The sequence below is a fragment of the Hyperolius riggenbachi genome, chromosome 3 (genome assembly GCF_040937935.1).
Source record: "Hyperolius riggenbachi isolate aHypRig1 chromosome 3, aHypRig1.pri, whole genome shotgun sequence".
Classification (NCBI taxonomy): Eukaryota; Metazoa; Chordata; class Amphibia; order Anura; family Hyperoliidae; genus Hyperolius; species Hyperolius riggenbachi.
The window spans coordinates 95,576,986-95,604,617 of record NC_090648.1 but is presented as its reverse complement, the minus strand read 5'-3'; the positions used below and the strand labels follow the sequence as shown (position 1 = coordinate 95,604,617).

Below are 27,632 nucleotides of genomic sequence, written 5' to 3'. Positions count from 1 at the left end.
AAAGAATCGTATCATGTAGATTGGGCATAATGTTTACAAACATGGCTGCTGTCATTGTATCACAGGAATAATCAACCATATTCTGTTAAAGCTGTTTGCAGCTAGATTTGCTGTGTAAACTATCTAAACATTAGGTAAAATTATATACACAAGTTACTTATTATAGATAGTTTTTTTTCATCTCGGATCCGCTTTAATACTTTAATCTTAGCCTTCATCCAGAGGTCACATGTAAGCCAGCAGTCTATTTTTTCGGTTTCTCCACTGGGTTCGGGGGGAACCACTGCCTCCAAAGTCAGTGGTACACTATCTAGTAGTGTATTATAGAAGGTGTTGTGGCGTGGCATGGCCTGGACTGCCTTAAAGTGTACCTGAGATGGCAAAAAAATTATGAATACCTGAGGCTTCCTCCAGCCCCCTTCAGGCCCATGGCTACCTCGCTGTCCTCCCGAGCTGCCTCAGAAAGCGAAGGATTGAGGCGGCCTGGAGGGACGGTGAGGGAGCCATTGGCCTGAAGGGGACTGGAGGAAGCACCAGTTATGTATAAATTCATTCTTTTTGTCATCTCAGGGTTTCTTTAAGATGGCCATACACTAATAAGGGGGACGAATACATTTTGAAAAATTGTTTAAAGTCTTTAGTAATGGACATGTTTTCTGAATAAATGGTAGATCTGCATTCAGACTCCAGGTCCATTATAAAAAAATAAAGTGGAGTGGCGCCTTAAAGGAATTGTCGGGCAAAAAAAAAAGTTTCTTACCTGGGGCTTCTACCAGCCCCATGCAGCCATCCTGTGCCCTCGTAGTTGTTCACTGCTGCTCCAGTCCCCTGCCGCCAGCTAGTTTCGTTTTTTTGCCGGCTCGGGGTTGGCGGGCCGCATTGTGTCCATTTTACGCATTCCTGCTGGTGCAGGAACATTAACACATACATTTTTTAGCGGTGCAATGCTAAAAAAAAAATTCTCGTTGCAATACTAACACCAAAAAAAGTATGTGTTAATGTTCCTGCACCAGTGGGAATGCGTAAAAATGGACGCAATGCGAAAAAAAATGAAACTAGCTGGTAGTGAAGGACTGGAGCAGCAGTGAGTTACTACGAAGGCACAGGATGGCTGCATGGGGCTGGTAGAAGCCCCAGGTAAGTGAAACCTCTTTTTTTTTTTTTTTTTTGCTTGACAATTTAAGCGTAGGCTGTAGTTTTGCCAATAAGCCATTTCACTAGTGTTTTCTGCATTGTTATCCAAAACCCACAGCAATCCAAGGAGAGTACTTACCAAATACATAACAGTACATCTATTTTAAAAAGGCAATAATAATAGAACGTTTCTGCCAAGGGTCCTGCTTTTACATTCTGAGATTTATTTTTTCGCTCACGGTCATCGCACTATTCTCTTCCCTGATGAAAATATTTTCTCCACAACTAAATCCATAGGATAATAATTGACTGACTGCCTACACTCTGATTGCCTTAATGTAGCTGAGGTAATTTGGTGATTTGTAAGCCAGTTATGTCATGACTGGGTGCTGTGTAATCACTGTGAAGGAACCATTTTTAATTCCCCCTCACAGATGTCTCCTATGATACGCTCCAGAAAAAAAAAATCAAAACAAAATATTTCACAAGCAGCTGTGTTATTTGAGATGGGAATGGAAAGAAATTAGGCATTCTGTGCATGTTATGATAGAGCTGGGCTACTTTCAGGGAAGGGGGAAAAAATCTCCTTGTTTTTCTGCCCTCTATCTGACAAAATCAAGAAATTATCCTCCATTTCCTCAAGTAAGTAGCCAATTCTGTGCTCAAATATTTCCTTCATCCAACATCCGCCTTTAATTATCCTACATATTTTAGCTGCTCTGACCCTCCTACCCCCCTATTTCCACCTCACAGATCCTATTAAATTTCAGATATTTCCTGTGCAGGGGGCAACGTGAGGCCTAGTTTAAGGTGCTTAGTTTATTTAGCCTGTCAGCGTTTTTTGTTTCCAACATCCTTCTGCCGTTACAAGTCCTTCATTCATTCTGACTGCATTCTTCCTGGACTTGAAAAAAACACAACCCATTAAGACCTATTGGGCCTCATTTATCAAATTGATTGAAAGTGGAACTGTGTGCGTTTTCTACCAGTAACCAGATTTTGTTTTTAAGGTGGAATTAAATCTGCCTAAACAAATAGTGCTGTATTCTGACTGCTCAATTTATGTGAAAATGTAAATTTAAAAAAAAACCTCAGGCCTCTTTCACACTTGCACGGCGCGTTAGCCTATTTGGCAGTAGGCCAACGCTACTCCAGTGAAAGTCTGAGTTATTTCATACCTAGTGTGACGCGTCCCGCCAAAAGTACCCAATTCACCGCTAGTGCGCGTTGCTGGCCGACGTGGGGCGACGTGTGGCGAACCGGAAGTCATAAAAGTCTATGGCAATGTATATTCTAACAAATTACAGCGTTAGCATTACGCCTTGCATGCGCGGAAGAATATTTTTCCAGTACACTTCCGCGCAATTTGAATTCCGGCCACAGGGAGTAAGAGGTAGAGAGCCCTGCTTGGCCTGCAGCCAGAATGGAGATTACCGCACACTGCCACAGTAATCTCCATCGGCTTTTTTGGCAGTGCGTTGCGCATCACTACCGCAGGTTTGCAGTGTGAAGCCGGCTTCAGGCTATGTTCACCTTGACGTGTTGCAGTGCATGCCCCGTAAAATCAGGATCTGCCAAAAGAGAGCGCCAATAACTCTCCTATTTTCCAGCAAATTTATAGAACTCTATTTTATACTGTACTTTTTCATGTCTTGAATTGAGAGTTTGCATTTTACATCCAAATCCTATGCTTTTTCTCTATGCTAAGATGACCATATTCCTTAGGATTGCACTGCATGATTTTTGTGGAACTGATCTCAGAATTTCCTGATGATCTGATTGGTCCAATCTATCCAGATTATCAGATTGATCGTTTTTCTCAGAGAACTGGTGGATCGGCATTGTAGAATTTTTACATATATTTAATCACAACTGCTTTTGATATTCTAAATAGTTTGGATCCTCTAATTCTGTGAATCATTTTCAACCAATCCTAATGATAGGAATGAAAAATAAAAAATATTCATTAAAAATCGCAACATTAATGGGCATCATTTTAGGTATAAAAGCTACAAAAACAAAACCTAATCCAATAAGGGAGAAGTAGAGATTGTGACAAGGAAGGTGTGAATCGCCTATATGACTGAATGGGTAATGTGCACCATTCATGCTTACATTCTTCTTAAAGAGTAACTGTCGGGCATAAAATCAAAAATCAATTCTTTATTTTAATCTGATAAACCAGTAATAAGGATGCTACTCAGGCAATCCAAAAGTTAAAATCACTATTACTTTTCTTGTTGATAAATTATCATTACGCAGAAAATTTGGTACGCAAAAGAGAAGTTGAAGGGCATGCTGGGTTGTCTTTTTTTTTTTTTTTTGGCTTCTCTACTTCCCCTCAGACTTAACTAATGCAGCCTGATTGGCTGAAGCCTCTTTCCATCCTGTTTTCCCCTCCCACACCTCTGTTCCTCTCTGATTGGCCAAAATCTCTCAGGCTGAAACAATGCACTTTCTATAGTGAAGGGCGACAAATCAGGCAGAGGAGACTAAGGGCGGATATTACATCACGACTGGCTTCAAAATAGCCACAGTAAATATGGAAACTGTCTAGAAAAGGATTTTCTACTTTTCCTTTACAAAATTCACAGGAATCATAACGTGGACAGTGCGATACATATGTTATGTAAGTAGAGCAAGTATTAATCTACTTATATATTTGGTTTTTTTTCCTGAGATAGTATGGCTGACCGCTCCTCTTTAAAGGAGTAATCAGGGAACATTTCATAAAATAAGTGCTACTTAACGGGGGCTTCCTCCAGCTCCAAGCATGTCCCTTGGCGCTGCTCTCCCCGCAGCCGTTTGCCGCAGCTCCGTCCCGGTCCCCGGAGATGACATCAGGGCGACCTCCAGGTCGGCCTGTACTGCGCCTGCGCGAGCGGCGCTGTCAATCACCGCCACGTGGGCCGGAGTGGACTGCGCAGGTGCAGAACTTCCCCTGAAGGTACAAAATAAGTAGCACTGTACCATCCCCCGAACCTAGGAAAATGCCACTTTAAAGGGGACCTGAAGTAAGAGGGATATGGAGGCATATTTATTTAATCTAAAGGAGTGCTGTAGGGAGGTAGGGGGGAAAAAAAGTTGAACTTACCTGGTGCTTCTAATAGTCCCCTGCAGACGTCCTGTGCCTGAGCAGCCAGTCACTGATGCTCTGGTCCCCGCCTCTGGTTCACTTCTGGAATTTGCAACTTTAAAGTCGGAAAACCACTGTGCCAGTGCGGCAGCTTCCATATCCTTAAGTTAGGTTCCCTTTAATTTCTAGATATAAAATGTACTGCTTGGTTTGAAAATGGCTGTGACCTCTGTAATCTGAGTGCTTTTGATAAAGTTTGCCATGATATGTGAATTTCTATTCTTGTTACCGCAATCTTAATTCTGTGAAATCACTGGGTCATTGCTACCGGTCTCCATATATAAGGTGAATGGTTCTAAATGCTATTAAACTCCTAGTAAGAGGTATATGGAAGCCTCCATTTTGGGAACATTAGCTGCCTGGCTGTCCTGCTGCTGTTTTGACTTTAGTAGTACAAAGTCAGCTGATCTCTGTACACTTGTTGTTGGTTATTAGCCTGTAAGGTATTTGAGGCAGAAGATCAACACAATGACTGGACGAATGGCATTTTTTTTAGTCGGATGTTTAAATTTTGTGACATATGCTGCATTTACTAATTTTAAAACCTTCATGAAGATAGAACTAGACTTGAAAAGTGCCTTTCCCTCTTCAGAACGATCACCTCATCGGCCGATACTTCAAGCTGGGCTGCCGGCTAATATGACCGTCACTGTTGGGAGCAATGCGGAGTTCTTCTGCAAGGTGTACAGCGATCCACAGCCTCACATACAATGGCTCAGGCACATCGAAATCAATGGGAGTAAAATCGCTTCAGACGGCTTTCCCTATGTGGAGATTTTAAAGGTAGGTGGATTGAATGAATCTCCCCTTGTGTTACACTGCGGTCTGTGGGTGTGATGGGGTTAATACAGGTGGTAGCTGCGGCTGGTCTCGTTTCGTCTCATGCCCCGAGAGAAAACAAACCAACCAGACGCAGCGCCTTGAATCTGTCGAATACAATTAGCCGGGATCTGTATTATTTATTAACTACTGGGCTGCTAAATATAGCGCTGTCTATGGACACATCCTGACAACAAGCTCTGACGCAGTCTGACAAAGCAGCCGTCCTCTCCACACCAGATTCATGGCTGGCTGTGGAGGGCTTTAACTCGCTGAACCTCTGCTTCACGTGTTAAAGGAACAGGACTCTGCCAATGTTTTCTTTGAAGCAAGCCTGAAGTGAAAAAAAAAAAACTTATGACATAATGAATTGTATGTTTGATACAGATAATGATTAGGACAGTAGCTAAGAAAGGAGTCACATATATATTATTTTCAGTTATATAGCTTTTTCTTTCTTTCTTTTTTTTTTTTTTTTTTTTTTAGAACATTGCAGCAGTCTGTCATATTTGCAGTTTATAAACCACACTCTGTATTTTAAACTATAAAACAAAGCAGAAAACAATGACCCTTTGAACTTTCCTGCAGTAAAACCTTATCTCAATCTGTTTCTAGTTTGTGCTTCAGAAAATGTAACAGGACTGTATTGGGCCCAGTGGGTCAGAGTTTAGAGAAGGTATTTTGCATAGATAACTGAAGTTTTTAAAATCTTCCTGTACTGGAAAACAATATGTGAATTATTTGCTCCTAATGTTCTATTAATTAGCTGTACTACACATACAATTCATTACCTCCTAAGTTTATTTTCACTTGATTCATTCAAAGGACGGGTCGTTAGACCCACCCATGGGGCGGCCGTTCTGCCAACAGCTTGCCAGAGTGTACAGTCTGTCGGCGGGCTGATGAGGCTGGTTTTGACAAAACCAGCTTCATCAGCCTGCCGACAGACTGTACACACAGGGAAACTGACGGCAGAACGGCCGCCCCGCGGGGGATGAGGGGGGGTTGACAAATTGACAAATCTTATAGCCTTGTGTTAAATTACCGCTGTAAAATGGAAATATCGACACATTACCGCATTGTTATCGAATGCGGGAAAACTTTGATGAATACAACTAGAAATCAATAAACTTCGAATTAGGTAATTTAACGAACTGGTAAAAAGTTATCTCAAAGACAATGATGAATCAAGGCCATTGTCTGCTTTTGAAAGTGAACCTGGGATGTTACACTGTCCCATATTTATACCTGCCTTGGGCTTCCTCTAGCTCCATGAGCACCGGGGCTTTCCTCACCGTCCTCTTGGGTCCCTTTTTAAAGGAGTACCCTGAAATGTGTTACATGAAAGTATCCCCGTAGCGGTTTGTTAGGGCCCATTTCCACTAGCCGCATTGCCACAGTGCGATCAAGAATTTCCTGATCTGTTCAATCAATACAAGAATCGAACATCAATCAAGTGAATCTTCATTTTCAATAGATTTTTTATTAAACTGAGCATTTAATGTATGTCCACCTTTACTGTAGACAAAATTCTGTGTCTGCAGATGTGATGGGCAATAAAAAGCATCTAGAAGGCACCTGCTGACTTTGATTGGCGCAGTTTTGTTCCCTTCCTGAGACTGTGTAAATTTAATTGGTAAATTATTTTGGTCATCCCAAATCTGCACCACTGTTTAGATGTTATTTTGGAGAACACTCCGGATATCTTTGCCAGTCCTGTCAGTTTGCAAAAATCTATTAACCCTTTGCGCACTCTCATGCAAATATGCTCATGCTAATACTCTCTGCAGACTAACTATCCAGGAACCATTACATTTGCATGAGTTTATTTGCTTGAGGGTGTGCAAAGGGTTAATTGATTTTGCTGTTTGTTCTGTATTTTTAGTCCTGTCAGATAGGTAAACTGTTGCCCTGACTAATCAGCAGACAGTATTATTTACAAAGTCAGACAATGAAAAGGTACTAGGTAGCTTGTTAGCTCTGATAGTCACATCCAAAGTCATAAGGCTTAAGGTCCGTACACACGTCAGCGGGAGGCAACGACGGACCCATCGTTGCCTCCAGTCCGACGTGTGTACGGACCTTTAGGGGAAAATCTATCTTCTGTTCATGAGGACCGGGACCCACGGCAGCACTTTCTGCACCGCTTACTGATCACCGGTAATCAGTAAAGCACTGCAACGGTGGTACCCTGTGTTTCCGCTTTCAGCATTGCAATGACAAAGTGATTACTAAGCACTGCATGCAGCATTTTCCGAGCGATTCCTGAGCATTTGCATTTAATGGCCGCGGGGCCAAATTATAATTGCTCCAGGAATTGCGATAAAAAATTGCGGTACTTTGCGATTCTGAAATCACAAGCGTTTTCAATATTGCAAAGCCGCTCCGTATTATTAAATCATAATGATTTAATAATAAATACAGTAATTGTGGTATAAACCCAGTCGGGACTGGTTCTCTTTACAATCCTTATCTGCTATATCTGCTAATGAGATGAAGCGAAGAAGCCTGTTTATTGTGTAATCTTATTCAGGTAATTGTAAGCATTATACCGTGTGATATAATGGGAATATCCACAGTCAGATTTACTATATGGTACAGATTTGCTTCTTGTTGCCACCTGTTTTATCTCAAGGTCTCAATATTGACCTTGGCAACCAGTGTGTGGCTGCCTCAAGATATGCGGGAGTGATCGCTGCATGAGAAAGTTGCGTAGGATGAAGTTCCTGGAAATACTCTGCAGTGTATGGAATTATGAGCAAGGGCCCTTATAACTCCATATATACATGACACTCAGTCCCCAGCAAGTCCCTATCTCAGAAATCTAAGCATAACACTATTGCTATGAATGATTAACTAGATTTGAGGTACTCCAGGCTGAATTACATACAGCACTTTGTTGTGGTGTGTAACCGGGCCTTGTCTGCCAGTATGGAGCTCTGGGCCATACCTGGAAACAGAACGGACTACAAAAATGAATTTCATGGAAACTATCCCATTGAAATTGTATTGCCTTCAGTCACTAGGCAAATTTGCACATTTTTTAATTTCAGTGGAAATGGGCCCAAAAGGATAGGTGGACTTGTAGAAGTTCATGATGTAGCTCTTCAAACTTATCGCCTGAATTGTATTTATCTCGGTTTGTCCTTTGAACCACTAGAGGGTTTGATCAGCTGTCTTATTCTCCATACTTGATAAGCCATTCTCCACATACAGAAATTGTGGCCCCCAGCTGCTGAAGAGGTTGCTTAATGGATACGTCTGAGGTGGAAATAAAACAGAGATCTACTTACCTGGGGCTTCCTCCAGCCCCTGGCAGCCGATCTGTCCATGGCCACAGCTCCGGTGTCACAGGATACCCTCTGTTGGAGATGCGGACCTCACCAGGTCGGGATCTTCTGCACGAGCGTGCAGCCGTGCCACTCGCAATCACGCTCCTGTGGCTTGGAGTCTTCTGCGCAGGTGCAGTAAACTCCAAGGCATGTGATTGGGAGCGGCGCAGCCTTGCGCAGGCGCAAAAGATGTCGGCATCTGCAACAGAGGGTATCCTTGGACACTGGAGCTTCGGCGAATGACAGATTGGCTGCCAGGGGCTGGAGGAAGCCCCAGGTAAGTAGATCTCATTTTTGTTTTGTTTTTTCACCTTGAATGTATCCTTTAAAAGACAACTGAAGTGAGAGGGGATATGGAGGCTTCCATATTTCCTTTTAAGCAATACTAGTTGCCTGGCAGCCCTGCTGACCCTCTGCCTTTAATACTTTTAGCCATATAGACCCTGAACAAGCATGTAGCAGATCAGGTGTTTCTGACATGATTGTCAGATCTGACAAGACTAGCTGCATCCTTGTTTCCGGTGTTATTCAGACACACTAATGCAGCCAAATAGATCAGCAGGACTGCCAGGCAACTGGTCTTGTAAAAGGAAATTGATATGGCAGCCTCCATATTCTACTCACTTCAATTGTCCTTCAGGAACTCCTATGAAGCTGCTTCTGACTGCAACTCCTAGGACCTAATCTCTAACAAACTGCTGCACCATGAACGTGTACTTGCCAAGCTCTACTCGTTAATATATAATAGACACCTGTGCACAATAAATACCAACACTAACATAGCGGTTGCGTTAATTTTATTCTGGGAAAGGACAACTGAAGTGAGAGAGATGTGGAGGCTGCCATATTTATTTTCTTTTAAACAATACCAGTTGCCTGGCAGCCCTGCTGATCTATTTGGCTGAATTAGTGTGTCTGAATAACCCCAGAAACGAGCATGCAGCTAATCTTGTCAGATCTGACAATCATGTCAGAAACCTCTGCTCTGCTGCATGCTTGTTCAGGGTGTATGGCTAAAAGTATTAGCGGCAGAGGGTCAGCAGGGCTGCCAGGCAACTGGTATTGCTTAAAATAATAAAAATATGGCAGCCTCTATGTCCTTCTTGCTTCAGTTGTCCTTTAAAATAAAATAACCCCTATTCTTAATTTATATTGATTCATAGAGAGTGGGCCTTTCAGTTTCCTGTGTGGTAGATATGTATTGGCAACAAGTGGCCTACTGTTGCTATAGTTGCACCCTTGGGCAAGTAACCACACCAAATCCATAACTCAGGATCTGCTAGGTGTGGCTGGCTGACCACAAGCTGAACTGTCGTGAGCAGAGATGCTCTGTGAAGTGCTAAATAGCAAAATGTATGCAGCTTGAAATTGGGCCTGTCAAATGCACTTCCTTATGAGGTTTGCTTGGCCTTATTCCTAGCTGCATATAATTTGCATTATATTTATTATTCACACCTCACTGACCAATTTTGTTCAGTTTGCAATGTCTTGAAGCTGTACCAAAATAGGGATGTTCAATGAAATGGATAAAATGGAAATTAATTCTGAGTTGGTGCAGGATTATGCAAATGTATGCAAATTAACCAATCGAGCCCTCCTGAGGTAACATTTGATTGGTCCATACCTCCTGGGCGGTATGCCCAACACCGTGTCAGGCAAAGAATATGAGCTGGAAGCGGTATGCCCAGTGTCAGGCTGCAGTGCAGAGCCTCACTCCTCTGCCTTTGTTTAGGCAGCAAGGGCACATGGGGGACAAACGCCACAGGTCACAGGAAAAAAAGGTTATGAAAATTAATTGGATCACTTTTCACACAGAAATCCAGCAGAAACTTACCAGGGAGGTTAAGATGCAAATATTTGCATACAAAATGCACATAATACTATATCAAGTTGTAATTATTTGCATCTCATTGACCACCTTCATGCCATAAATGTGTCTCTTGGAATAGAGCAGTGATAGGCAAACTTGGCTCACCAGCTGTTAAGGAACTACAAGTCCCACAATGCATTGCCTTTATGAATCATAACTGTGGATGTCAGACCCCTGCAATGCATTGTGGGAATTGTAGTCCCTTAACAGCTGGAGAGCCAAGTTTGCCTATCACTGGAATAGAGAGGATATCACCCATGTCTTGTTTTACCGTGTTGACATCTTCATGTATTCGGTTTATTTTCAGCACTCTGGGATTTATAGCTCAGACGCAGAAGTTTTGACCCTGTACAATGTCACAGAGGCAGAAAGTGGGGAGTACATTTGTAAAGTGTCCAATTATATTGGTGAGGCCAATCAGTCTGCGTGGCTTACCGTCACCAGACCCGTGACACAAGGTAAAAAATGATGTGGCACCGCCTAAGCAAAAATAAGACAAATATAAACCCTGGTCTCTGGGACAATTGCCCTCCAGAAACACTTGGTGGGCATATTGTGCGTCTACCCCTTTTTTGTCTGCTTCATTTCCATGGAAAAATACTTTTGTGTGTGGCCTAGTTCAGTTTCAGTGACCTTCCTCTGTCTATACGCTGTCTCTATTCTGAACTCTTAAACTACACACTTCCATCAGCTGCTGTCAGGACACTCTGGTGGGAGAAACCATTTTAATTACATGTAATGCCTTCCTGCAGAAGGACACTTTACTCTTCCCTCCAACACTACTTCCTGTTACCGCTGGAATCAAGAAATTATACACATCGTAACAATCCATCTGGAAATTAAAAATGTCTTTCTCTATCTGGAGTGGAAAAGTATGTTCTGTACCAGAGAACAGCTTTGCGAAAGCTGAGCTTGGCTACATTCCTTGCCTCCTGGAAGACATTTCAGCCATGTCAATTGCTGCAGATGATCCAAAATGGCTGCACCAGGAAGTTGTTACCTTTTGCTTTACAGCTAATGACGCTAAATACTTTTCTTAAATTAACTACAATTTGAATAGGCTTCTTTGTTAGGACCTTACCGACTTGAAATTGGTAGCAATCAGACTTCAGCCTAGTACATGTTACCTTCTTGTCACTTGAAACAATGGAAGCTCACAATGTGATGCCTCCTACTTATCTCCCCCTCTCCCCATTTATAGGCCAGAACAGACTTCTTGAACTATGCCTAGTACACACAATACAATTTTCTGTAAGATTTACCTGCCAGGTAGATAATTTCCAACATGTTGGAAATTATCGATCTAACCATCTATCTGCCTAGCAATTAGGCATTGTTCTACTCAGCAGGAGATAACCAGAAGACAATGCACCAGAGTGGATCGTTCAGAAACAGCCTTATCAGTCCGCCGACAGCGCGTACACTTGCGCATACTGTCGGCTAAAGACCACCCAGCGGGAGGGTCCGGCGGACCAGTCGTTGCATTTAGTAGTGCGTTTGTACGCACCTTAACAGAAAATAATCTAATTACATAAAATCTTACAGAAAGTCTTACAGAAGAATCTAACAGAAAATCTAACAGAAGATTCTAACTGAAAATTGTATGGTGTGTACTAGGCATTATGCAATCAGCTTGTCTGTACAATAAGTATTGATAAAATTTCACCTGAATTGATTACAAATATTAGAATTTTTGTAATGCCAACACTGAGGGTCAGCAGGAAGCATGGCCACTTCCTGTTTCATCCATGAGTTTGCTTTCAAAGTGAAATCACAGGGAGCGATTGCTCTTGTCTGTACAGAAAAGATCTTTGTTGAAAGCACTTCATTTTATTGCACATACTTTAAGGCTCGGTTCACATTCGCTTTTGCCAATGGAACCGGCCGTACAGTTCCGTGGTCCGTTCTGCTGAACGGGCAAAAAAATGCAGCAGGACCCAATTTTCCAGAGCATTTCGCTCAGCGCAACGGAAACTGAATGTTTTGCAGCACAATAGGAACCTAGGGAAAATTGACATTTTACAGCACACCGGTTGTAAAAATGGACCGTTTTCCAGGATCCAGATGTCCGGATCCATACAGCCAGCTCCGCAAAAAAATGCAGATGTGAAACTGGTCTAACACTCTTGTTTCTTTTCTTCTTCACTGTCAGAAATGAACAAGGCCATAACGCTTGGGTTTCATTTTTCCATGTTGTCAATCTCCAGCATGTTACAAGTGGGCAGGAGATCTCAATTTTGGTGATGGGTTGAGCTTCAGTTAGCTTTTCTTTAGGCCAGGCTTAAGGGAAAAGTGTTCTTCAGTCTTCTTCTAACCAGTTTTCTTTCAGTGGTTTCTGTTTTTCTCTGTCCATGGTGCCATCTGGTTCCTGGACAGTTACCTGCCCACACACCTCTACTGGTTCTCATGGCATTTCGCTTGTCCATTCCCCCCACCCTTTCGATACTGTTCTCTATAGACTGCAGGAGTCAACACCACCGACAAGGAGATGGAGGTTCTCCACCTGACGAATGTTACTTTTGAGGATGCTGGCCAGTACACCTGCCTGGCCGCTAATTCCATTGGGCTCTCTCATCATTCTGCATGGTTGACCGTTCTTGAAGGTATATATGGTTCTGTTCTGTCCTCTCCTCTTAAATGAAACATGCATTTCTAGCCCAAGGTGAACAGGACTCCAGTGTGTACAATCTGTCTTGAGTATCTAAAAAAATGTTTATTATGTAATTACTCTCAATGATTTATCATTTTATTATCTAGTTTATGATCAAAATATGCCAAATCACTGATCGGCTATGGTTCAGAGCACTGAAATCATGTTGAATGTCATATGGAGGTCCAAGATGTGCTACAATGATGATTAACTCAAAATTCTATTGTACCACCACCTGGAAGGAACACAGCTGAATGACTTTACCACACAGTTAACTGTATCTGTCTGACTTGGTCTCATGTCTCCTCTTCATAGTGCTTTGGAAAAACCCCAAACCTTAGAAATGCAATATACAAATCTCAATATTCTTCACAGAAATTGAAGCTTGGGCATCCTATCGTAGTGTGGGCTTCTGAGTAGGCCGGAGGGGGGTAAGAACATTGTACTGAGGGATACATGTATAGGATGGAGCACCAGTTTTGGAACTGCAGGTTGGCATTGGCTAACTGAGCACTCTGGATTCGAGGTTATAGATCCCAGGGCATTTCAAAGAAAATAAAGTATGTTTGTACCTTGTTGTTTCCAATACTACTGTTTGTCTGACCTTATCCAACACCATTATTATTTGTTGTTGTTTTTTTAGCCCAATATAGATATTCAAAATATCTAAGGGAGTTCATATTTATCATTTTCTTTAGCAGCCAAGTTAGATGCTTGCAAGTGCTGCAGGTCTATTTATTTTAGCATATTTTATTGTTACATTTCCCTGCTACTAATTAGTACTGCTGCAATGTGTATTTATGGCCACTTGTTGCCAGGAAGCAGTGTGAAACAACAGAGGACTTTTGCATTCAGTTTCTATATTTTCTGCTAGCAGAGAGACATCAAAGCATTCCAAGAATTTGCAGCACAAGTTCTGCCGCTTGAGGTCCAAAACAGTGCATTTATCAAACGAGATCATTACTTTGAAACTGCTTATGGGTAAAATGTAGGATAATTACAATTAATCAAACAACCACTTTCAAGCCAAGTAAGAGCTGGGTGGCAAAAACAAATCAACTCTTGTAGCTAGACAGGGTTGCTTTATAGCCTCTTTATTACTCTCTTGCCTCCCTGCCCATTTTCATTTACTATTATTATTTTATTATTATTATTTATTTATATAGCGCCAACATATTCCGCCAACTATCCCTGAACCACCTTCTTTCTTGATCCTTTTGGTGTTGTAGCTTCAAATAGATTAATTGGTTGTCCACTAGAAAATTCAGCAACAGGGCCATATTAAAGATGGCTCCATATCCCTCACTCAGCTCTGCCAAAAAAAAAAAAAAAAGTATAACCGTTATAGGGCAACTGAAGTGAGAGGGATATGGAGGGAGACTGCCGTTATTTCCTTTTAAGCAATACCAGTTGCCTGGCAGCCCTGCTGATCCTCTGCCTCTAATAATTTTAGGCCATAGACTCTGAACAAGCATGCAGCATATCAGGTTTTTCTGACATTATCGTCATATCTGACGAGATTAGCTGCATTATTCCACAGATTCCAGACAATCACGGGGCTTTAAATAAACAATTTTTCCTTTTATTCTTCTCAGTAAAGATTTCTTCAAGATTTACAGGCTTCCCACTACTCATGGATACAGGCGAGTGTCCATGATCGTCGGTGAATACTTACCTTTTATCTATTATCAGATTGCTGGTTTATATTTGTGAGGGTCCATATTGGATATATATGTATACTGAGTGCCTCTGAGGAAGCGGTCTTGTACCGTGAAACACGTGTTAGGCAGTCTTTTTGTGATTTGGAAATCCGAAATTGATCCAGCATGTCTGTTGTGTAAATCTTGAAGAAATCTTTACTGAGAAGAATAAAAGGAAAAATGGTTCATTTAAAGCCCTGTGATTGTCTGGAATCTGTGGAATACTGCTGTTGGGGTGGAACAAAACCATTTGTCTCTTTTATTGTCATTTGTGCGAGATTAGCTGCATGCTTGATTCTGGTGTCAGATACCACTGCAGCCAAATAGATCAGCAGGACTGCCAAGCAACTGGTATTGTTTAAAAGGAAATAAATATGGTTGCCTCCATATACCTCTCACTTCAGTTGTCCTTTAAAGTCCCTTCCTAGAGCTTTCACTATTCATTTCATGTCAATAAAGAGTGCTTTTCCCTGCTGGAATTCTATAATATGTATTTCTCTAGTCTAGTCTAAAGAAAGTAATTAAGCTGTTAGAAAACATACAGCAATTGCCATGGTGAACTAGTTTTCAATTCCCATTTTAATATCCGCTGTAGGCTGTTATGTTGCTGAGGCGGCTCTCATAACCGCATGTTCTATTCTAGTTTCAACTATTTTTGTACTAATTTTCTGTACATCCAAAGAATATAAGCTGAATAATGTAATACTATTAGCAGGACGTTTTGAATCGGGATGATACCAGGATGAGGCCATACTGTAATTCTATTAGATCAGCAAATTTGAAGAAAAAAAAGTGGTAAAGGCCTACATGTCATGCTAACTTCCATAAAATATCTAATAACATCTCCACAGATTGTGATAGTAGAAGCCCCACAGCCCGGACATCTGTACAGCCTCTGTCTGAGAGTCCACAAAGGAGACTTCACATTGTCTAACCATGACTGGGAGGAGGAGGGACAACCGCTAGTACTCTAGGCTGTCACCTCAAACTGGACCTGTAATATATATTTTCAGAGACTCTTGTGGGGCAGGAAGAGGTTGTGTGCAGAGTAAGCACAGGTGTATTTCAATAAAGCCATTAATATGGGCTGCGGAGGTGCTCGGGTAAAATGTGCTTCGCCATAGGTACGCCTATAGCAATAGCCGCAGTCGGCCAGATAAAATAGTGGGCACCAGGGATGCCTGCTATGGAAATTGCAGCTACCCATTGCCTGCCCACTATTTATAGCTGCAGCGGCCAGCCCTTGCCGCCCCCCCCCCCCCCCCATTTTATCTGGGCAAAATTCAACACTGGGACCAAGTCGTGGGCCAACCTCAATGTTGAGGACCCTTATAAAGTTCACTGGTGTCTAATGGCCCCCTCCCCTATACAGTTCCCTGGTGAGCAATGCCTGCTCCCTCCCCTATACAGTTCCCTGGTGAGTAATGCCTGCTCCCTCCCCTATACAGTTCCCCGGTGAGCAATCCTTGCTCCCTCCCCTATACAGTTCCCTGGTGTCTAATTTACCCTCTCCTTCCCATATACAGTTCCCTGGTGTTTGTTGTTTTCCCTCTCCCTCCCCTTTGTAGCTTCCTAGGGTTTCACCTCCAATAAAGCTTCCCTGGTGGTTTAGAGTGGGCCAAACATACCATAATGCAAAGTGGGGATGGCTCTGCAGGCCAAATTTGACCATCAGGCCAGAGTTTGACATGTATGCTCTGTTATCTCACAGAACCTACACGGAAGGGAAAGCCAGACCAGCAGCTATTAAAACTTTGATCTGAAGAAAGTTTTAAAAGCTTTCAGCTCCATCGCACAGCCTGACATTAGTACATCCAACATGATTTTTTTTTCTTCTCTCCTGAACTTTAGCATGAACAAATTGTCTGATTATTTACGACTTGTTAAATAGAGCATTTAATGGGCTCCTGTGACCTGTGTTGTCCTAACTTCATTCGCAGCTGGAGGACAGCAGAAGTTAGCCATTAATAAGCTTTCACATTGACATGTCCCCAACACTGGAGTCCTTTTGGTTGATATGAAATGCATGTATTTTGTCTGTACTCTGTGCTTCATCTATTCATAAAGCCAATGCATAAACGCCAGCCATGGGCATAAAATGCTACATAAGCAGCAATTTGACAAAAATCAAGTAGAAAATATTGCCAAGTATGAGATTTGGCTTTATGGACTGTGTGAACGCTGGAAGTACTTTACTGTTGTTGGGAATTTTACTTCATTTTCTATCCTGCTTGCATGAGAAATACATATATGGCCTTGTCTCCTTTATTTTATTGGGCCATATATTTTCTTTTCTATTATCCTGAGTTATATTTTCACTTTCATTTTAGCTGTAATGTTTATCATGTCACTGTATTTTGTGAAGCCTTTGAGTTGATGTACTGAGGCTGGGGAATAAGGGACAACACTACAGAATGGAAGAGATCCAACAAAATGTTGCTGTGATAACAAAGATCTACAAACTTCACCTGGGTTATATCAGGATACAGTTGTGATTGTTGAAAGGAGTACATATGGATTTGGTGCAATTTGATTCAGCATGTCCGCAGTTTTTTTTTCTGTCCAGGAGAAATGGATTTTATTCTCAAACAGTTAATTGCGGGTGTCCGTTCCGGTAGTTCCACGATGACTATTGAACAAAATCTTTTTAAGCAGTACTTATTATTTTCAGATATGATCCAGGTAAGGGTTGTAAAGCTTTATCCTCCTAAAGGTTCCCACTAATGATGCAATATCTTTTTGTCCAATCTTACCACTGTAATAAGAGGGATTGCCTACAGAATCCTTTTGCCTTATAGTCAGTTTACCCTTCTTCTACATAGGTGGTAAGATTGTAAGATTGAACAAAGAAGATTGTATCATTAGTGGACACCTTTAGAGATGGCTATAGAAAAAAAATCTGCCCAAATCAGGCCAGGATTGCTGGATCATTTAACTTCTCTAGTGTTCTTTATCCTCCAACCTTAGCAAACCAAACACTGTGTATCAGTTTTCAAAATAAGAAAGTTTTTTTTAAATCAGGATGATACATTTTATTGGCTGACTTAAGTGAGAAAGAGTGAGCTTTCGACTAATACGCTTTTTTAAGATTCCATTCCTGTTGACTGACAATGTTAGAACTCACAGCTCATATACATTTATATACATTTGTGTTCAAAATTTGTCAGGTAAAATTGATAATGGGTACCCAATGGTGACAAACACACATTCTCCAGTGTTCTCCCCAGGCTCTTTTTTAGCCGGGTGCTTTACCCTTGGCTAATTTTGGGAGCATACGGCTGTCACCTCCTCATCCTCCTCCTCCTCCTATGCTGTAAGCAGAGTTGCGCTGCACTCCCCCAGTTGCGCCCCACCCGGCTACTTTTTTTTATGCCACCCGACTGGAAAAAAAATTCTGGTGAGAACACTGCTCGCTCTCTCTCTCTCTCTCACTCACTCACTCACTCACTCTCTCACTCTCACACTCACACACACACACTCTCTCACACTCACTCACTCTATCTTCCCCACATTCACTCTAACACACACACACACACACACACACACACACCTACACACACCTACACACACCTACACAAACCTACACACACCTACACCCACACCTACACACACACCTACACACACCTACACACACACCTACACACACCTACACACACACACACACACACACACACACACACACACACACACACACACACACACACACACACACACACACACACGTTCAGAAATGGGCACTCTCTCCAAAATTACAGTAAGTTCCATTTTAAATGATTCCACTTGTCTATATAGAAGTTCTCCAACCTTCATGTATGTATAGATACACTAATCCAATGCACACATATACACATAACCAATGTTGTGCTGTAATAAACCTCTTGTATACCTGGCCACAGCTGTAGATGATAAACCAACACACATGACGTCCTCCCTCCATCTGGAGATCATCATCTACTGCACTGGTGCTGTTATTGTCTCTGCCATGCTGGTAACCATCATCATCTTCAAAATGAAGCATCCATCTAAGAAGTCGGACTTCAACAGCCAGCTAGCCGTGCACAAGCTGGCCAAGAGCATTCCACTGCGCAGACAGGTAACAGAAAGTATATAGGGGGTTTTTATGCATTTTATACACGCACTCGTACACTATATTGCAACATATACGATTTCTACTGCTGTCATTAGCACCATTTGGGTTAAGGTGGAAAGGTCCATCAAGATATTTATTTAATGCAAATCAGTTTTAAAGGACACCTGATCTGAGGCAAAGCTGCCTGAGGTAAGCACAGAGGTATGCTCATGCTGGATCCACATACCTCTGTGTGTTGTCCTTCCTGTCCTTACTCACCTGTAATCACTCCTAGAAAACATTATTTGGTGAAAAGTTTTCAGACAGGAAGAGGTTGTTGTTCCCTCCAATCACCCTCCCATCCCCTTCCCTTCCCCATTCACTCCCCTAATGAGTAGGAAAGGGGAATATGATGGGAGGGAACTTTGCAGCAAACCTGCCGCCTCCTGTCACAAATTGTGACTTTTGGCTGAAATCAGATTTTCAGAGTGATTATGGGGATTGGGGAAAATGAGAGGAACGGACATAGACAGATGTATGTGGTTCCAGCATGAACATACCTATGTGCTTACCTCAGGTAGCCTTGCTTGGGTCAGGTGTCCTTTATAGGCTAGGTTCGCACGGCCAGCGGTAGTGGACAGTGTAGTGTCCACTCCAATGATCCAGCCGGAGCCCAGGCGGATGTATTTCCACCATAGGCTATATGGGAAACGTATCCACTCTCTGGGAAAATGTGTAGACAGACAAATTTGTGTTCCGTTTAAAGGGAACCTGAAGTGAAAATAAACTTATGATTTGTATGTGTAGTACAGCTAAGAAATAAAACCTTAGCAGCAGAGATATAAGTCTAATATTGTTTCCAGTACTGGAAGAGTTAAGAAACTCCAGTTGATATCTATGCAAAAGAGCTTCACTGATCTTTTTCACTTTTAAAGTCGCAGAGAGCTCTGTCTTCTGAAGCTTAATATCTCAAGCATCTGTCACTGTATTTTGCTTTTTCTGCAGAGAAGAGTTCAAATCTCTGAAAATAAAATTAGACTATTTTCTTTGCTACTAATGCTCTATTAATTATTCGGACTACACAACCAATTCATTCTATCATAATTTTATTTTCGCTTCAGTGTCACTTTAACGCATCGGAAGTGAGAACTGATCCTAATCATAATATGAGATCCATTCACTGTCCGTATTTCATTACAGTAAAAGGGACATAAAAACTTTTTCTGCTGTAGTGGGAACAGAGCCTTTTTTTTGGCAGTTAAATGGTTCGACAATTTTCAACAGGTCCGATCTTATTTTTCGATCGTTTTTCTGATCAATTTCTCACAAAAGTGAATGGAAATCGATTAGAAAAAGATCGGGAAATCGATCGGACAGTATATCTGCTGAAAAATCTCATTGTGTATTCCCAGCATTAGATGAGGTGCCAGCAGACCTCAGATGCAATATCGATCTGGCAGATGGTGGTGCTAGTTTTGTACTGCAGCACAGAGCTGTGGGAAATGTTGGTCTCGGGACAGAACAGCCTTTCCTGATCACGGTTTGATGGATAAAATGATTGGCCATTGGTGGACACAGGCTTTATTTCTAAAAGAGATTTTAATTAGAATCCTTGCTTTTATGGCATCTAACATCTAATCTATGGAAAATATCCAATCATGTATGCCGGCATACGCATCATTATTTGGTAGATTAAATCACAACAATCCTGTCTGCATGAAACTGACTCACTGGGTACGTAGGTGGCCTGCTTTGTGCATTGCTGTTTTCCTTATTCAATAAGGCCATAGTATTAGCAATGTACCCTTTGAGTTTTAATCACATGGCTATATCACACACTCGCCTCTCCCTCCGTGGCTCTGTTTTCCAACTTCTCTTCTGGCACAACGTCACTTTTTTTAAGCTGTTGCTTAAAATACCTTCTTGCGCAATCCCTCCCTGTTCCTGCTTCCTCCGCAACACCTCCAGGTAAATACTTTTATCTGTGACTCATCCACAAACTCCAGTGTCACCACCTGATCCACTGACCACAATGCTGTTTCCTGTTCATGCTTCTGCTTATATTTGCTTTCAAATCCCCATGAGTGAAGCAGTTCTGCTAGGAGTTGGGCACATCTGTTTTTTTTTTATAAACAGGAGATTAGTGTTTACAGCATAACTGTCCATCTACACAGCAGTATGCATTAGAGAGAGACAGTCAGTTGTGCGCCTGCGATGGTTTGAATTTTCCTTTCTAAAATGAAACTAAGGCCCCATTCACACTAGAGCGTTTTGCCGCTCAAACGCTAGCACTTTTTAAAAGCGCTAGCGTAATGAAACCCTATGGGCCCGTTCTTGGGCAATTTGCGATAATCGCCTCAAATCGCCCAAAAACGGGCAAAAACACAAACTCGTCGCCTGCACCATTTTCAGGCGATTCCCAGGTGATCGCGTTTCAGTGCTATTGATATATATCGCGGCAAAATCGCTGCAGTGTTCAGTGATTTTTACCGTGTGAAATCGTGGCGTTTTGCATTTTGTAAGTGTGAATGGGGCCTAACAGGGAAGCATAGTGCTGCTTTCTGCACCATCATTTATGCCTCGCTCACATCATTCAGCGCAAATGGCTGTGCGATTCAACCGCAAAGCGTTGGATCTGCGCTGTGATCCCTGAAAAAGTGCATGCAGCAGTGCGATAGTGCATCGCACTGCTACGCAGCGCATATGATGGGAGTGGTAGAAAGGCTGTCTATGCCCTTCTACCGTTCTTGCGTGTTGCACACTATGCGCGCTGCCAAAATGCACACTGCAGCGCGCATAGTCTGAATGAGCCCTTAAGGGCTCTTTCACATCACAGAACACGTGCAGGAGCAGATTTCCTGCATGTGTTAATGGCCTGCGGCGTGATGTCAGGAAGTGGTGGATCGGCGGTAGTTCTTATTTACCTGATGAGAAAACGCAGCGGGTGGACGTTACAAATCTCCCAGATGCGTTGTACTGCTCTGGAACGCTTCATCTAATGTGAAATTCAACATGAAAGTTTTTTTATATAGACTTTCATGTTACATTTCTAAACGCAAACTAGGAGCGATCTGTCAAAATGCTCGGATCAGTGTGAAAGAGCCCTAAAGCAAACCTGAAGCGAAAAAAAAACTTTCGATATGATGAATTGTATATGTGTAGTGCAGATAATGAATAGAACATTAGTAGCAAAGAACATTATAGAGCATTTTTTTTTTTTTACATATCGTCGTTGCAGTTTTAAAATCATACTCTGTCTTTAAAGCTATAAAACAAAGCAGGAATAATGACCTTTTGGACTTCTCTGCAGTAAAAGCTTTTCTCAAGCTGTCTCTCACTGTTTCACTGTGCTTCAGAAAACAGAATTGTATTTGACCCACTGATGGCTCAGAGAAGCTATTTTGTATACTCTTCCTGTACTGGAAAATAATATATTCCTTAAAGGAATACTTAAGTCAAAAAAAAAAATGACATTTACTCACCTGGGGCATCCCTCAGCACCCCGAAGCTGGATTGTGCCCTCGCAGCCCCGCTCCGATCGTCCTGTCCCCGCCGGCGGCTACTTCCGGTTCGGCGACAGCCGCCGACAGGCTGGGAACGCGGCTGATTTTCCGCGTTCCCAGCCGCTGCTATCACTCTCTATGCTGCTATAGCGTATATATAGACGCTATAGCAGCATAGAAAGTGATAGCAGCGGCTGGGAACGCGGAAAATCAGCCGCGTTCCCAGCCTGTCGGCGGCTGTCGCCGAACCGGAAGTAGCCGCCGGCGGGGACAGGACGATCGGAGCGGGGCTGCGAGGGCACAATCCAGCTTCGGGGTGCTGAGGGATGCCCCAGGTGAGTAAATGTCATTTTTTTTTTTTTTGACTTAAGTATTCCTTTAAGCCAAATACTTTTTTTGTTTGTTTTAACTCTCTAATTCCCTATAAACTAAACAAGCCTCGCCCACAGCTTCTCCAAAACGCCAAGGCACTCAGACCCATGCAGCAAGGGCTTATGGGAGCTCAGTCTGGGCAGGAGGAGGAGGTTACTAGCCAGAGACTTCAGAGGCAGAGGGGAGGAGGGAGTGAATTTTTCACAGGCGGAGGGGTGGAGATGCAGTTGCAGATTACCTGTGTAATGATGACAAACGGAATATGGCTGCTATCATTGTATCACAGGAATAAATCATTATAAACTATTGAAGCTGTATGCAGCCAGATTTGCTGTGTAAACGATCTATACTTTAGATAAGATATATAGACAAGTTACTTGTTCTAGTTAGTTTTTCATCTCTGATCCGCTTTAATAGGCTGCCACTGCTTAGAGGCAGTAAAACATTCAACCTACTTTGTAAATGTTTAAATATAAAAGGAAACCCTGGGATACTTAGTCATTTTTAGGAGTAGGAGGATAAATCTAATTGTTTTTCATAAGTTTATGTTCACATTGGGTACACTTTAAAGCCTAACTAAGCCAAAACGGTACCTGGCAATTGTTCAAAACAATCATGTTGATTAGTGTGAACTAAAAGTATTACCAGTGGACGTGAAATGTCACATAAAATGCTGGTTCCATATCCGGGTCTAGGCAGTGAAGATTGGATCGGGACGACCGCTCCAAAACTTTCACAAGCAAAAATATTTTAGCAGTAGCAGCTCCTGTTTCAGTCTTCTCATGGTTGCGTAAATTACAGTTATTTTAGTTTAATTATAGTCGTTTTGGTTTCCTATCAAAAATAGGTTGGATTCCTCTTCTCTACATCTTCTGCTATTATTAGAATGTCCTGCATTTTATTTCATTCATTCTTTTGGCAGGAGCTCTCTACATTTACAGAACACGTTTGTACATATGAGGGTTTCAGTGCCCAGTTTGGACATAGGATAACCTGCTGATTTGATCTTCCATATACAGGTGTCAGCCGACTCCAATTCCTCCATGAATTCCGGAGTAATTCTCGTCAGGCCTTCTCGGTTATCATCAAGCGGCACGCCGATGCTAGCTGGCGTATCTGAATATGAACTTCCTGAAGACCCTAGATGGGAAGTAGCCAGAGACAGGTGAGCAATGTCTAATGGCTTGGACAATGCTGCTTGGTCTTCCCTTACCCACAGATGCTTAACAGGCTTCATTGTCCACCATCATAGGTTGATCCTTGGCAAGCCACTCGGAGAAGGCTGCTTTGGGCAGGTAGTGATGGCAGAGGCCATCGGGCTGGACAAGGAGAAACCAAACAAAGTCACAAAAGTTGCAGTGAAGATGCTAAAATGTGAGTTTCTGTTTTTGTTTTGTTTTTGAAAGTTTGATTTGTTTGAAGATATAGTCCATGTGACTGAGGGATCTGTCCACCAGACAGGAGTCACATCTTTCAGATATTTTTGAAAAGGCGATTCCTTTAGAAAATCTGGTGTTTCAGCCACCCCACCCCTATTTTTAAGGAGAGAATCCCTTGTTAAATTTCTCCTTGTATGTTGCATGTGTTTTAGTTCCTTCACAGTGGTAGAAGGAATTACACTATTCCCTACTGTTATTGCCTTATGCTGGGAATACCCAATGAGGTTTTTTTTGGCAGATTTACTTTCCGATGGTTTTTCGGAACAATTTTCTCGTAGATGTGAATGGAAATCGATCAGAAAAATGATCTGAAAAACAATCAAAACCAGATCAGACCTGTCGGAAATTATCTATCGAGCTATCTATCTGCCGAACAAACTCATGGTGTATTCACAGCATTAGCCTCCTTGTGTGTATGTTTCAGACGTTCTTTTAGTGGTGTGATGTTGCTCCTTTTTAAGATCCTCCAGGGCCGTGCTTGGTTAACACCTTTTGTGCTTTTGGGATGTCCTGGGAGAGATGGGGTTCTACAATAGCAGCATGGAAGGGAGAATAGTAGAGGCTTGAAAGGATGGGAACAGCAGTAATGAGTTCTTACCTTTTTCCATCATATAGCCTGCTGAGATGGCATAACTTATATTGTGCATAAGATTAATTTATGGCTGTCGCCAATACAAGGACAGCTCCTATTCCTTTCCACTTATCAGATGCTGTGAGAGGACCTACACAATGGGTATCATTCATAAAAGTATTGTCGGTAATGAGAATCAGTGCGGGAAAACACAGCTGTCGGTATTTTACACTTCTGTGTGGTCATTCATGAAAAAGTGCACAGTTGCGATAACCGTGCGGAGATTTCCCAAACTAAGCTGGCGGTAGGCAGGCGGTAGGCTTGCGGAAACACAGGAATCTGCCGAGTTGAAACATTTCTCTGTGTTCCACTCTACTGCAGCGGCCTGGGAGGTCTGTGTTTCCATTAACTCAGCATGGTTCTCGCCACATCCAAGGGAGCGGTATTTCCCGTCCCCATATCGCTTGCGGTAATATTTATAAATTGACATTTTGTTACATTTTTTACAATAATCACCGCACAAGGCGGTGATTTATCGCTCTGCTCGGTAATGTCAGCTTTTCATGCGGAAAGAGTCTTTATGAAAAGATTTTGCTATGTGTTCGGTAAGGTCAGCTGTTTTCAGCATTTCCGCATGCGGAAATGCTTTATGAATGATAGCCAAAGGGTTGATGCAGTAAAATCTCAAGAACACATGAACTGTTGTCTGTTGTTAGGCTTTTTAAAGTGTACCCGAGGCGATCTGTGACACGAGATAAACATGTATGTGTATGTACAGTGCCAAACATATTAATAACCAGGCTGTTTTACTTGGTTTATGTTGCTGCCTGAAAGAGTTAATTTCCAGGCATGGAAGTGACAGCTTCTGTCTTGTCAGTACCTTGTTGGGAATATAGTAAACCTCACTGATAAGCAAATGACAGCCATAAAAATTTTCCTGGCAGAATGCAACTTCTGAGGGCAGGGAGAGATAAAATACAAGAACTATTGACCTCTTTCTAACTCTGGGACACTTATTAGGCTGTCACTGATTAGAGACTGTAAAACATTCAACCTGCTTTGTAAATGTTTCAATATAAAAGAAAACCCTGTGATACTTACACAAAAGGTCATTTTTAGGAGTAAGAGGATAAATACAATTGTTTATCTCATCCGTTTATTTTCACCTCTGGTTCACTTTAAGATTGCACCTATCAGTTGGGTCACAGCAGTGCTTTGAGGATTGCTGAAAGGCAGGTGGTTTTTTTTGATGTGTTACGGCTTTGAGTAAATAAATGATAGTAACATTTTCTCTTGAAAGTTTAACTAGTAATGGCTTACTGCAGATTGGGATAACATCCAAAAATCCATTTCTTTGTTGCAGCTGATGCTAGTGAGAAGGACCTCTCTGACCTCATTTCAGAAATGGAAATGATGAAAATGATCGGGAAGCACAAAAATATCATCAATCTTCTGGGGGCCTGCACTCAGGATGGTAGGTCCAGCTCACTTCTGTCATTGTTCTCAATACAATAAATAACAAACTGACCTAACATGCTATTGCCTGATCTCTGTGTCACTCATCTGTGTGCCGCAAACACTACGGGACAGATTTATCCAAACCAGTGCCAGGAATTCTAATACAGCTGGGGTGGAAAGAAAGCAGGGACGCAAAGCAACCAATCAGAATCCTTGATTTGGCCACCTTCTCCAATGTTGACCCTGTTTTGGTCTTTACACTAGTCTTTATCAAATTTGTACCAGTTGCCATCATTCCCCAGCTTAAAATAGTAGGAAACTCCATAGCAATTGAAATAAAAATCATCCAGTAAGAAATGACTTATTTAGCTTGCCTATCCTGTTGATTTTAGTGTTCACTGTCTGATTTAGGAGAAATGTGATATGAAAAAAAGAAAATGTTTTGGCTACTAGCCATCTTTGTTTCGTTTCTATGTGATGCCAAAACTGATCACTTCTTAACTTTAAGGAATTACTAGGCAAAGGAAAAAAAAGTTTCTTACCTGAGGCTTCTGCCAGCCCCATGCAGCCATCCTGTGCCCTCGTAGTCACTCACTGCTGCTCCAGTCCCCCGCCACCAGCTAGTTTCGTTTTTGCCGACCTCGGGGTCGGCAAGCCGCATTGCGTAATTTTAATTTTTACATGTTCCCGCTAGTGCAGGAACATTTAACGCATACATTTTTTCGTGTTAGCGGTGCGACGCTAATACATTTTAGCGTTGCAACGTGCAACATTTTTTTTTTTTTTTTTGCCGGATAATTCCTTTAACGTGGCCATACACTTATAGATTTGCAGCAGATTCGACCATCAGATTTCTGGCGGATGCCGGTCAAGTCGAATCTGACATGAATCTATCTGATGTGTGCCACACACTAAATACAGATTTCCAATAGATTTCAGAATTAGATCCAATGCAACTCTATGGGCCATAGATCTGCTACCAGCAGCAGATCGACCTAGATCTTCCATCCTGTCAGAGCAAATCTATTGAAATCCATCAAAATCAGCTGCAAATCGATCGAATGGGGAATATGATAGAATCGATTTCTGATCGATCGATGGCTGAAATCGACCACTGTATGGGCCCCTTTAGTTTTTCTTTTTCTCAACCTAGCTCAGTGTTAATTGCCCTCACTACTGCCACAACCTACTGTCCCTCCCACAGCAAACATCACCTAGACAACAGGCTTACATCACTGTCTAAATTCTTCAAAGGGATGGGGGGATTCCGTTACCTTCTAGACATAGTGGTGTTATCTTATCCGAAATAGGAAGCTTTCTGTTTTTTGCATGCTGATACTGTAGGTTAAAGAAAAACAAAACCCTTCCACAAGCCTTGTCTATGGTGACACCCAGGTCAGAGGAAGAGCACGCGCAAAATAAGGAAAAGTATAAAATTAAAATGGTAGCTCCAAAAAGACTAAAAAAAAAAATTCCCAACAGTCAGTTCACAGCTTGGCTTATAAAATGGATAGGTGTACTTTATAAAGCACACACTTCAGAAACACTCCTTTCATCCCCCAACCCGCTATGTCAAAGC

At 42.1% G+C, this 27,632-nt stretch overlaps 1 protein-coding gene across 5 annotated transcripts in view; it reads left to right on the top strand.

The window, feature by feature from the left end:
• Positions 1 to 27,632, top strand: part of FGFR1 (fibroblast growth factor receptor 1) — a 150,959-nt gene that overhangs the window by 108,317 nt on the left and 15,010 nt on the right. For 2 of the 5 annotated variants that reach the window (XM_068274624.1, XM_068274619.1), the window contains 6 exons: positions 4,863 to 5,053; positions 10,599 to 10,749; positions 18,538 to 18,741; positions 23,606 to 23,750; positions 23,838 to 23,959; positions 25,959 to 26,069. In XM_068274624.1, coding sequence (XP_068130725.1) covers positions 4,863 to 5,053; positions 10,599 to 10,749; positions 18,538 to 18,741; positions 23,606 to 23,750; positions 23,838 to 23,959; positions 25,959 to 26,069 — 924 coding nt within the window. Of the gene's footprint in view, positions 1 to 4,862; positions 5,054 to 10,598; positions 10,750 to 12,749; positions 12,895 to 18,537; positions 18,742 to 23,604; positions 23,751 to 23,837; positions 23,960 to 25,958; positions 26,070 to 27,632 lie in introns of all 5 variants that reach the window. The other 3 variants (XM_068274621.1, XM_068274622.1, XM_068274620.1) reach the window with 3 other exon arrangements.